Raw genomic sequence first — 13,237 nt, 5'->3', positions numbered from 1 at the left:
CCAGTTGCCCATAGCAACCAATCAGATTGCTTCTTTAATTTTTCAGAGGCCTTTTTGAAAATGAAAGAAGCAATCTGATTGGTTTACCAGTTTACCTCTGCACAGGTTTTGATAAATATCCCCCTATTTGTCTACACTAGACCGAAAATAATGATAAAAAACACCCAATTTAAAGGTATCACTGCCACCACCTATCAATTTCAAGCCGACAGGAAAGCTTCCAATCCAATCTGGATATCCAACAATTCCCAAATATAATCTACTATCCCCAGTATCTTAGTAAACAGGAAAAAGATTAATCCAAATCTATAATGTAGCCAAAAAGACAAGTAAATTTAAGACTATAACTCAGCTCTCTTTAAGGACAATGTATGTCCGTTTTACCAGATATTAGACAAAACTTAATAAATGAATGCTCTATTATGAAAGAATAATATTTACGGTACATATAAAAAGTTTCACCACACAGAAAAGACATGACCACCTTATTGTGTAAGATATACCCAGTGGATACAGTTTGGGCAGGGATCCATACACAAATGACTGGAAATTTCCACCTAGAAAAAGCTGGTCAGAAAATGTTCTCAACTTTTCCCCATAGTGAATAGAGAGGAATCCTGCAAGTCTGAAACAACATTTTCGACTAGTAAAAACCCGACACTCTTAGTAAATGAGGCCCAATATGTGCAAGTTATAAATGGTATAAAGTTCCCTTTAAATGACAAACCCTTTAGATATTTTTTTCCCTATGAACCAGTATATCTAGAGGAATTAGATATGAGAGAAAACAGTTACGGGGACTGTTTTACAGCTAAAAAATGTAAAAAAAAGAAAAAAAAAAAAGATATTAATTACTCTCCCAGGAATGATCAGGATTAGATTGTATAAAATTATGAGTATTACAATTTCATACTAGTACAAAATGACAGTAAAACATCTTCTACAGAGAAAAGCAGATCACTCAATAATTCTGTATGATAATTTGTTACATGATTGATACAATATGTACCCGACATCAAGACAAATAAATCATTTTAGAATTCAGGCAAATTTACCCCACTGGGATTATACACTTTTATTTTTTACTTTTTTGAAACAGATTACAGAATAAAGATAAATGGCTTGGTACAGAGGGGAATTTGGCTTGTAGCATGATCACTTCTATCTTTTTTTTAAGTTTTACATCTGTAATAATGTGGATTTTGCACTTGAAGCTCCCTCTCAATTAAGCACACATCATAACGGCATTTTATGCCTTTGGGAGAGCAGATCGGTGACACAGAAGAAAGTCTAATATGCTTTTTTTAATGGAGATCTCAAACATTTTGCAGAGAGTGGCTTTCTGACAGAAGCGCCAGTATTTAGGGTTTATGTCAAATATGCTGGGCAAATAAAAGATGGTACAACTAATGTGCGTCTCTCACACTCCCAAGATCAGCAGGCACATCCATCCACTGAAACAATATAAAGTACAGTTAGGCTAGATTTCCACCCAGATTTTTTTGGGGGGCATTTTTTTTCTTAAATTGCCACTCAGTGGTGTACCAAGGGGGGGGGGGCTTTCCGCCCCGGGTGCCACTCACAAGGGGGGTGCGAGGGCCCGGCTGGGTTAAGGGCCCGCCGCCGTCGCTACTGAGGATCCGGGACACTCGTCCTAGATCCCCAGCAGACAGCGCTGCCTTCTCCGGTATGTGCGATACACACATACAGGAGAAGGAGTTCCCTCTGTCTGAGCTGCATCTACAGCTTACACTGAGGAGTAGTTACCTCTGCCCCCCCGCAGTACAGGCGCCGATGACGCCTGTACTGTGGAGGGGAGAAGACACGGGCCCCTGCTGCTGAGGAAATCGCTGTGTGGGACATCAGGTGAGCATAATTTTTTTTTTACTTTGCCTATAACCTATGGGGAAGAGGGGGGGGGGGGGTAACTCTGCCTATGGGGGGTAACTCGGCCTATACCTATGGGGAAAGGGGGGGTAACACTGCCTATACCTATGGGGAAAGGGGGGGGGGTAACTCTTCCTATACCTATGGGGAAAGGGAAAGTTAACTCTGCCTATACCTATGGGGAAAGTGTGTGAGTGTGTGTGTGTGTGTGGGGGGGGGGGGGGGTAACTATGCCTATACCTATGGGGAAAGGGGGGGGGGTAACTCTGCCTATACCTATGGGGAAAGGGGGTTTAACTCTGCCTATACCTATGGGGAAAGGGGGGGGGACTCTGCTGCCTATAACTAAGGAGAAAGGGGGGTTAACTCTGTTCCTATACCTATGGGAAGGGGGGTAAAGTCTGCTGCCTATAACTATGGGGAAGGGTGGAGGGCTAACTTTGCTACCTATACCTTTGGGGAAGGGTTACCTCTGCTGTATATACCTACAGGGAAGGGGGGGGGCACCTAATTTTATACCTGATGCCTAACTACTTACCTACATACCAGGCTATCTAACTACCTACATACCCAGCTGCCTAACTACCTAGCTAGCCCTCTATCTACCTGGCTTGTCACCTACCTACATATCTGGCTTCCTGATCTACTTACCTAGTTACCTATTTACCTGGCTACCTACCTACCTGCCCTTTTACTGTGCAGGACACCAAGGAGGGCATTATTACAGTTTGTGGGCCTATAGATGGAAAGATTGTGTAGAGACGTGTACTGAAAAAATGTCTGACATGTTTGTCCTGCAGATGTTAAGGGATCCACATGGCAGTCTTATCCGGACAGAAAAGAAAAGGAAAGAGGACACCGCTGATCAGAAAAGACGGCCTTGTTAGTCCCAAAATGTAACTGTAATCACTTATATGGTATACACATCCTGTGTACAGCTGATATCTACCACCATATGGTCCTGTATATAATCACTTATATTGTATACAGATCCTGTATAGTATTCTGGTCTGTGTATAGTGGTTTTATTCAGTACAATATGGCAGTATTATCCAGTTATTGTGTGGTGGTATATATTTACTCCTTGTATGCCAGTATTATTGGTCATGGAAAATTACCTATGTTAAATGGTTTGTTACATATATAAATTTTAGTTTATTGTGCATGGGATTTGGGTGGAATAGGGGCGTGGCAGAAGATTGACAAGCTGCAGAGACTAGTAGGGCCCTTGCCTTTTTTTGGTCCGGGGGCCCCGAGTGTTGTCAGTCTGCCCCTGGGAGGTGCCATGACGGAGTCACCCCCCCCCCCATCCACTGCTGCACCGTGACCACAACGCTTTTCTGCCCGCCGCCTGCATCTGTGGAGTCAGAGCAGCAGGGGGAGGAGTGTTGTGGCAGCGGGCAGCGTGACATCACAATCTTTTAAAGGAGCCTTCACGGATCTTTTAAAGGAGCGGAAGGATCCATCACCAGTGGTTTGACGGAGGCAACATCAAAATGTAAGTAAATAATTCTATGTGAAGGGAGGGGGTGTAATTAAGGAGGGAGGGGTGTAATTAAGGGGGGAGGGAGAGGGTGTAATTAAGGGGGAGGGAGAGGTTGTAATTAAGGGAGGGGTGGGAGGGGGTGTAATTAAGGGGAGGAAGGAGGGGGTGTAATTAAGGAGGGTGGAGGGAGGGGGTGTAATTAGAGGGGGGGGGGACGGGTGTAAATAAGGGGGATGCAGGTGGGGAGGGGGTGCCAAACAAAGGGTCCGCCCAGGGTGTCAAATGCTCTGGGTACACCCCTGCTGCCACTGGCACTGGTTTTGAGCCAAAGCAAAAAGTGTTTGTCTGTCAAGGAAGATGAAGTCCTTTCTTTATATTTCCCCTTCCTTTTAAATACACTTCTGGCTTTGGCTCAAAAGCTGCAGTGGCCCTTTCCCCCCCCAAAAAAACGCCAGAAAAAAACCTGTGTGGAAACCTAGCCTTACACAGATATTTAAAGAGGTTGTCTCACCAAGACTACATCTTTCTAAACCACTCAGCTGATTTTAAAGTTGCAGCTGAAGAAATGTAGTATTCCATAATGGCTACTTAAAGGGGTACTTCGGTGGAAAAACTTTTTTTAATCAACTGGTGCCAGGAAGTTAAACAGATTTGTAAATGACTTCTATTTAAAAATCCTAATCCTTCCAGTAATTATCAGCTGCTGTATGCTCCATAGGAAGTTCTTTTCTTTTTTAATTTATTTTCTGCCTGGCCACAGTGCTCTCTGCTGACACATCTGTCCATGTCAGGAACTGTCCAGAGTGGGAGCAAATCCCAATAGCAATCCTCTCCTGCTCTGGACAGTTCCTGACATGGACAGCAGTGTCAGCAGAGAGCACTGTGGTCGTGACAGAAAAGAAATTAAAAAAGAAAATAACTTTCTCTGTAGTATACAGCAGCTGAAGTACTAGAAGGATTAAGATTTTTAAATAGAAGTAATTTACAAATCTGTTTAACTTTCTGGGATGAGTTGATTTAAAAAAAATTGTTTTCCACTAGAGTGCCCCTTTCAATGAATACACTCCATTCACAAATTGGATGGGTCCACCAGTATGATAGTGGTTCTTCACTACAGCTTTAAGAGAAAAGTTATAGGGAGGTCCCCTTTTAGGAACCCCTATGAGAAAGTGGCTTACCATTAGAGTTGAGCAAGCTGAGACCCCCAGAACTTGGATTCAATCCGAACTTTGTGGGTTTGCAGATCGCAGAACTTTTGAACATTGCCAGGTTCAGCTTGCATGTCGGGGCTAAGTTGTGCTTGCCTAACAAGGAAGGGGTTAAATAGAGCTGTTAATCAGTACTAGTAAACTCCTTGGGAATGGGGGGGGGGGGTGTATACATTATACAGTCATCTATATGGCTGTATAATGTATACAGAGAAGAGAGGGATACTTCCCATCTTGTCCTTGTTCCGGGCCTCTTCTTGTATAGTTCCGCCCCCTCATGATGTTTAGATGATTAGAGGCACGGCTACACAAGAAGAGGCCTGGACCAGCAACAATATAGTAAGTATCACTCTCTTCACTGTATCCATTATACAGCCATATAGAAGGCTGTATAATGTATACACCCCCTCCCAAGGAGTTAACTAGTGCCGATCAACAGCGCTAATTAACTGCTTTCTTGTTAGGCTAAGCTGTACTCATGGCTGTCAGTTAACAAGCACTCCTTCCTTGTTGGGCCGGTGCATAGCGGATAGCAGATTTGCTGGTTTAATGTGACAAAAGAGATAAGTAGCACTGTGCAGGACTGCACTTTTAAGGACATTACTAATACAGGCTTCAGCTGAAGACATGACCAGACTGGCCATGAGATAAACTGCCATATCTTATATTACTGTTGCATGAAACGTCATAAATGTGGTGATTTCTGTGCTGTAAACTGTGATAAATAGAAGGAAATTGTACAGTGAATTTGTACTAGGACCATGACAGACAAAAAACAACAACATGTGACTGTCAATGAATACAAAGTAATCCACTATAGACGTGGTCTCCAAACTGTAGACCTCCAGATGTGGCAAGACTACAACTGCCAGCATGCCAAGACAGCCATTGGCTGTGAAAAAGTTCTAGCTGAACTAAACTATAAATAGCTAAACTGTGTCTGGTCCTGAAGGGCCCAAATACCCTGGACCTGAAGCAGTTAAGTGAACACAAGAAACTCATCAACATTTTACTATTCTAACAAATGTCTATTAACTTCTAACACTCTCACCGCTGACCATATGTCAGTCATACAGGAATACAATAAATGAGACAACATGGACCTTCAAACATTACCTTTCTATCCATTCCAGTACCAACTGTTCAGGCGAGGATTGTATTTTTATATTTTACTTGAAAAAAATTATCTTGACAGTATGGATGGAATAATTTTTAAAATCATACTTACATATGTTTTATTTCATTTTTGTTTTACAGTACACATAAATATTAGGGAAACTAATAAACAGTAATTCTCTTAAATAGTGTCATACGACCACTTGCTTCCAGAGGTCTGAGAACTAAGCCGTGTAGCCATGGGAGTATAATCTTCTCTAAGGAGATCGCAGCCTGTTTTAGGAGTAGAGGCCTATTCCAAGCAGATAGATGAAGAAGATCCCGGCACACGGTAAGTAGCTTTTTACTCTTTTTTATTAGAGTTTTTCAGCTTTGCATTACTGCACGCGTTACGGCTCCACCTGAGCCTTTCTCAACAGCTGTTGGGAAAGGCTCAGGTGGAGCCGTAACTCGTGCAGTAACGCAAAGCTGAAAAACGCTAATAAGAAAGAGTAAAAAGCTACTAACCGTGTGCCGGGATCTTCTTCATCTGTTCAAGTGTCTTCCTCGTGCACCTGGACTTTGCCACAGTGCCAACCGTTCGATTATATTCATTTATTCCAAGCAGATAGTCTGCAACCAATGTACAGCCACTGATAAAAGTGGTTCCACCAAAGGGAACAAGGCTGAGCTGCAACGCTATACACAACTTGTAGACAGGTGCTGCCCGGTTTTGGAAGAATGTAACCATGTTTAACTACTTCTGTATAGCACCTTATTCAACTTGGTTAAAACACATACTGAAATGAATGATTACATTGACGAATAAATAAATAAATGCTAACTGCTTATCATCAATGTGAAAACGGAAGAGATACACAATAGGGGAACTCCTCATTCGATATAACTTGGTGTGCATTAATATAAATAGCTGTAAATAAAGCCTTCCAGTGGACAGTACTGAGTTAGGATCACATTATCATGGCAGTTTCCATTAAGGACTGCTGTGTTTGTAGCCAAAGTAGAGATGAAAATGTATTATTCTAACAGTCCAAGATACTGGAAAGCTTAAGGGGAATCTATCATCGGTGTCACCTGTAGTAACCTGTTGGTACAGGCAGGTAGTGCGGGTGACACTGATTATAACAATACTTAATTACCCCAGATCCATGTTCCCGTTCGTCTGTTATCTTCTCTAATCAAGTTGCAAGATTGGTGCACGCGCGGGACACCAGAAGCAGCTGCTGCTTCCCAAGCCTGCTGGCAGTAGGGCCCAGCGGAGAATCAGCAGTGGTGACATCATTGCGCTCCTGCTGTGCACCAAGCCTACTGCTGGAATAAATAAGATAGTGGACGAACAAAAACATGGATTGGGGATAGGTAAGTATTGGTATAATCAGCGTCATTTGCACTACACGCTTGTAGCAACAGATTATTTCCGATGACACTAAAGACAGATTCCCTTTAAAGGAGATATATTATTCATAAAAATCAGCAGGATAGGGGATAAGTTTTAGGTCCCAGCAGTCGGACCCACCACGATCTTCTGTATTGGGCCCGACTCTCCCTAGGAACAGGGTGTGTTGACCCCTGCACGAAGCGGCGGCCATCACGCCCCCTCCTTATATCTCTATGGAAGAGTCTTTCGGTTATCACCGGCTCTCCCATAAAGATATACAGTATAGAGAGCGTGTCTGCAGAAAGGGGATACATTTTTATGCGTGATACTTCTCCTTTAATGAAAGACACAATACAAGAGTAAACAAAATGAGAATTAGTCAAGTTTTTTGGATATTCTTTTAAGGTCTTATTTACATTTAAAAAATGTTGCTTGTCGGACCCTGAAACCCAGCATCGTGTCCCATTTACTCATAAGATGAACTGCAGTATCAAGAACAGCCTTATCTATACCATAAACTAAAATAAGACATCATGTCACTCCAACATCCTGTAACATTTACCTGTAGCTCATATGCTACAGGATTACGGAATGCATAAAAGGTATCAGAAGATCTCCAGAGAAACAAATGTTGTAAATCTTGTTACCTGCAACAGTACCAAGTAATATTATAGTGGCATCTATCCAGCAGTAACTTTATTATCTTGTGTGGAACCAAATGACTGTCAGAGCACAGAGACATTTCTGCTGAAGAGCCCAACCTAATAAACAAGCAGGACTGACAAGAGAAAAACTGCTTCACAAAAACAAAAAAAATTCTTCCTTTTAAAGGACAACTGCAGCGGCATTACACTTATCCCCTATCCACAGGATAGGGGATAAGTGTTTGATCGCGGGGGGTCCGACCGCTGGGACCCCCCCCGATCTCCCTAACAGGGCGCCGCCATAAGCGCTCATGGTGAGCACTAAGGCGCGTAGTGTCGACCTAGAGGTCGACGGTGATGCCCCGTCTCCTCCCCGTCCCCATACAGTTCTATGGGGGATGTGGGGAGGCACGAATGCTGCCTCTCCCATAGAGATGTATAGAGGAGGCATGCCGGCCGCAACGTCATGCTGCGGCTGGCACGCCCCCTGCAGGGGACAGCCGCGGCCCCGTACAGGAGATCGCCGGGGGCCCCAGCGTTCGGCCCCCCACGATCAAACACTTATCCCCTATCTTGAGGATAGGGGATAAGTGTTTGTAACGCTGCAGATGTCCTTTAATACAGTAAGCTGAGATATACAAGACTGTACCTGGTAAAGGGGAGACCAGACTTACCTATTGTAATAATTTATTTTAGCATTGGCTTTGAAAAGGGGTGCCATGGCACACTGGGATGTCAAGGCATTCCAGTGGAGAATATGGTGAATATGGCGTCTTAGCACTGCCACAGGTGCCTAGCGCATTCAATCTTTAAGGTCACTAGAGGCTGGACATCCCTTCCTCCAGGACATGTACATTAGGTCACTTCAAGCTGCATGTCCTGAAGGTAGACACACTAATTGCCTCTAGTGGCTGCAGGAAGAAGAGCAGAAGACAGTGGTGACTGCAAAAAGCCAAGAAAGTGGGGGATTTTTTTTTCCATAATTGACGATGGGGTCCACACTTAAGGAGGGGGGGGGGGCTTACCTATAGGAGGCAAACTACCTTTAGGGGTCCTACCTACATGGGCAAAACTATCTTCAGGGGGGGTCCAAAGTACTGGGGGCAAACTACCTTCAGGGCATGCTGCCTAGAGGGCATACTACCTTCAGTGGAGTCTTATCTACAGGGACAAGCTACCTTCTGGAGTTTCCTACCTACATGTGGCAAACGACATACAGGGAGACAAACTACCTACTAGGGGATCCTACCTTCAGTGGGCAAGCTACCTAAAGGGGGTTCCTACCTCCAAGAACAAACTACCTACTAGAGGAAACAACATACTAGGGAAATTATTTACAGAAGACACCAGCATAATGGTGAGAACTACCTACTGGGGGGAGTGGGCAGCTTACTAAAGGAAAATACATACTGGGTGCACCTACATACAGGGAGCATCTACCTAATTAGGAAAGGTACATAGAGGAACAGTATACATACCCAATGGAAAGGGACCTATAGACTTCCATCTACTAATCCCATAGCTTGAATATGTTAACATATTCCATCCTTTAAAGCAAAAGCATATCTCTAGAATATGCCATTACATTATGATTGGTGATGGCCCATCCTTTAGGACTATTTTAACTCTTTGTCACCCCTTCTGAGTTTTCCCTATGCAGTAGCATTTCCAGCCAACTGGGCTTGAAGTATGGCCACATATATTTGAATGGAGTTGTGCTGTAGTCCCGTTCCTGGCATGGGGGGGGGGGGGGGGGGGGCAGAGAAGTCACACCATTCCAAAACACTTTTATGGTTTTTAGTATTGCTGCTGTGTTCATACAGCCATGTGCATGACGCCTAATACAGAGGGGGGGGAAATCAATTGCCTGTTAGGGCCTTCACATTATCTCAACAGCTACAAAAATACATTCACATGTTCAATACAATACATCATTATGACAGAAATACTCACAGAATCATATGCTGTTAAAATCCTTTTCATGACCTCTGGAACTGGGCCCTGAAGCTCCATGGTGGGATATTGTTCAGTGAGATTCATGATGATTACCGGGGTGTTGTCAGGTCCAGCTAAGCGGGTTGACAGAGCCATGATGCACTGCATAAGATTAGCTACAGGTGAAAGTCCACACAGCTCTTTAAATGAAACAACTGCATTCTGTGTAGTTAAAAAGATAAAACAAAATGACTTTATAAGTGCATAGAATATACATTATATAAAATAGGGGCTGGGCGGTATACCGGTTCATAACAAATACCGAAAAGTTTGTGCTGCACGATAGGAATTTTAACCCATACCGCAATACCGGTTTGGCCGCTCCCCCTCGAGAATGAATTATCAGCCCAGCGCTGCGCTGTCCCCACATCGGGGATCTAATCATATTTGACCCTCGAGCACTGTTCTGCCCCCTCAATTTATTATTAGCCCAGCGCTGTGCTGTCCCCATCGGGGTACAACTCACATATGTCACCTGCAAGCACTGCCCTCCTCGTCCTCCTGTTTGTTGCGGCCGCCGGCGCTGACACTCTATACCAGTGGTCTTCAACCTCCAGATGTTGCGAAACTACAACTCCCAGCCTGCACGGACAGCCGTTGGCTGTCCGGGCATGCTGGGAGTTGTATTTTGCAACATCTGGAGGTCCGCAGGTTGAAGACCACTGCTCTATACTGTATACCTATGCCCGGGCTGCAAAAGGTAAACAAAATAAACTTTAACTCACCTTCCCCGTCGGTCCGGACCAGCTCCCTAGGGAATGGAACGTCGGAAAGCCGTCAGCCTATCACCGGCCGCAGCGATGTTCCGCCTCGGCCGGTGATAGGTTGAGCCCACTGTCATGTAAGAAGCCGGCTCCTTACACGACAGTGGGCTCAACCTATCACCGGCCAAGGTCGCTGCGGCCGGTGATAGGCTGACGGCTCTCCAACGTTGACGTCCCCAGGAAGAGCGTAAGGCCGACGTAGGAACATGCATTAAAGTTTATTTTTGTTTACCTTTTGCAGCCCGGGCATAAGGATACAGCTATAGAGTGTCAGCGCCGGTGGCCGCAACAAACAGGAGGACGAAGAGAGCAGCGCTTGCGGGTGATGTGAGTAGTACCCCGATGGGGACAGCGCAGCACTGGGCTGATAATTAATTTTGGGAGGGAATACCGTTATATACCGTGGAACCGCCATAAGTTGCAAAAATAACGCACTACACATATTTGGCCATACCGCCCAGCCCTAATATAAATATATATATATATATATATATATATATATATGCTATGTTCTACAAATATAAACATTTAAATATAGGATTAAAAAAACAATCACAATTGTCATTCTTAGACATTAGGGACCGTGGAACTGGGTACTGCCTATATTACATCCCTGTATTATAACACTTACCTGGGAGAGGGGTAGCAGCTTAGCAATGAAAAGTCGATCATCACTGACAAACTACTATGTCCAAGGGGATTAATCAGATATCCTAAATTGGATTGTAGACTCAATACTCATTTAATGCAGCAGTGTCTCAACAGCAAAGTGTGCTGGCCAAACACAAACAAGCTGCTCCATTTCGAGAACATGCCTGCCTCTAGGACATCTAAAACGAAATGTTTAACTAATCGGCAATAGAGCCGCTCTCGGAGAAATGGAGCAGAAGTCAATTAACATTATAAAGGTGGAGGAGGGAAGCATTAAAAGTACAAGAAAAACAATAAAGAATTACTTTGAAGGACAACTTCGTTCTGGAATGCAGAAAAGGTCACAGATGGAAGTTATGGGAGGCATTTATAAAATAAAAAACAAAGATGTTTGTGGCATACAAATATCAACCAACAAAGTAGTGCCATTTTATTTTACAATAATAAAACAAAAACAACTTAACAAATTGGTTGTTGGGGGGGACCTTAATTTTATCCCCTTGGTTCCACAAATATACAAAACTCAATTTATTTCCAAAAACTAATCTGAAGCCAACAAATAGTAAATGTATAAATTATCTACTGCAGTTTAAAGGGGTACTCCACCCCTAAACATCTTATCCCCTATCCAAAGGATAGGGGATAAGATGTCTGATCACGGGGCTCCCCCCGCTGGGGACCATCGCAATATAGCATGCAGCACCCACCTGTATCTGCTTCCGGCAGCGCTGGAGTTTCTGGCTCCCGACCACGGGAACGGAAGATTGTGATGTCACGACTCCGCCCCCATGTGATATCACGCCACGCCCCCTCAATGCAAGTCTATGGGAGGGGGCAGACGGCTGTATGCTATATTGCGGGGGTCCCCAGCGGCGGGGCCCCTGCAATCAGACATCTTATCCCCTATCCTTTGGATAGGGGATAAGATGTCTAGGGGTGGAGTACCCCTTTAAATCCAGGAAAAAACTTTTTTTTATATATCAACTGGCTCCAGAAAGTTAAACAGATTTGTAAATTACTTCTATTAAAAAAATCTTAATCCTTCCAGTACTTATGAGCTGCTGAAGTTGAGTTGTTCTTTTCTGTCTAAGTGCTCTCTGTTGACACCTGTCCCGGGAACCGCCCAGTTTAGAAGCAAATCCCCATAGCAAACCTCTTCTACTCTGTGCAGTTCCCGAGACAAGCAGAGATGTCAGCAGAGAGCACTGTTGCCAGGCAGAAAACAACAACTCAACTTCAGCAGCTGATAATTATTGAAAGGATTAATATTTTCTTAATAGAAGTAATTTACATATCTGTTTAACTTTCTGGAGCAAGTTGATATAAAAAAAAAAGTTTTTTTTGCCTGGAATACCCCTTTAACTTCCTTTGCAAAGTGGTAACCCTATAGGCTGTGTTTTACATCTGAACATTCATTGATTGGCAGATATTGAAGTATGCCATCTCAAGCTATTTTAAAAGAGTAGAACAAATAACTATAATATTTTTTTAAAGTGCAAAACTGGCAAATGTAGGCTTTGAGTATACGTTATCTACAGTATAGCCTTACTAATATATACTAATAAGGAAAGGAATTTGGATGTAACTAGCCATAAAGAATTCCTACTTTACAATGTCCTCACCAGCAGAACATAAAAAAGAGTTGTTCTCATCTTTAACATACAGAGTGGTTGAGGGATGTTTTTCTGCAGTCCACATAAATACATAGTAAAAAGCTTTTATTATTATAATCATTATTATTAATAATAATAAAAACAATATTGGTTTTAAAAGAGGTTTTCCTTTTTTTCCTTTTATTTTAAACAGAAATGAATGAGAACATTAAAATGGGTGGAAAAACGTGAGGGCAATAGAGATGGGCATAGTGGAAAAGAGGGTCCATGTACAGTGTAAGTGGTTACTGATCCAGTAGGCGCTCATTGAGGATTTCTACTACAATCATTCTTACATTCATAGTAAATTTATTTGTGAAAATATTATAGTAAAAAAATAAAAATAATTATATGGGCAGATAAAGGTGCAGAAGGAGACATCTTGGAGAAGTGGCTAAGAACCAGAGGTTTGAGAAAGAATACATCACAGAGGTAAGTACACACAAGGATGCTGAA

General features: G+C 43.2%; 1 protein-coding gene across 3 annotated transcripts in view; it reads right to left on the bottom strand.

The window, feature by feature from the left end:
* PLCL2 (phospholipase C like 2) overlaps positions 1 to 13,237 on the bottom strand; it is a 208,145-nt gene that overhangs the window by 69,519 nt on the left and 125,389 nt on the right. For all 3 annotated transcript variants that reach the window (XM_056519927.1, XM_056519928.1, XM_056519929.1), the window contains exon 4: positions 9,673 to 9,876. In XM_056519927.1, coding sequence (XP_056375902.1) covers positions 9,673 to 9,876 — 204 coding nt within the window. The remainder of the gene's footprint in view (positions 1 to 9,672; positions 9,877 to 13,237) is intronic.

Source organism: Hyla sarda, chromosome 5 (assembly GCF_029499605.1).
Source record: "Hyla sarda isolate aHylSar1 chromosome 5, aHylSar1.hap1, whole genome shotgun sequence".
NCBI lineage: Eukaryota > Metazoa > Chordata > Amphibia > Anura > Hylidae > Hyla > Hyla sarda.
The sequence above is the reverse complement of the archived record's forward strand: the minus strand, read 5'-3'. Positions and strand labels throughout refer to the sequence as shown.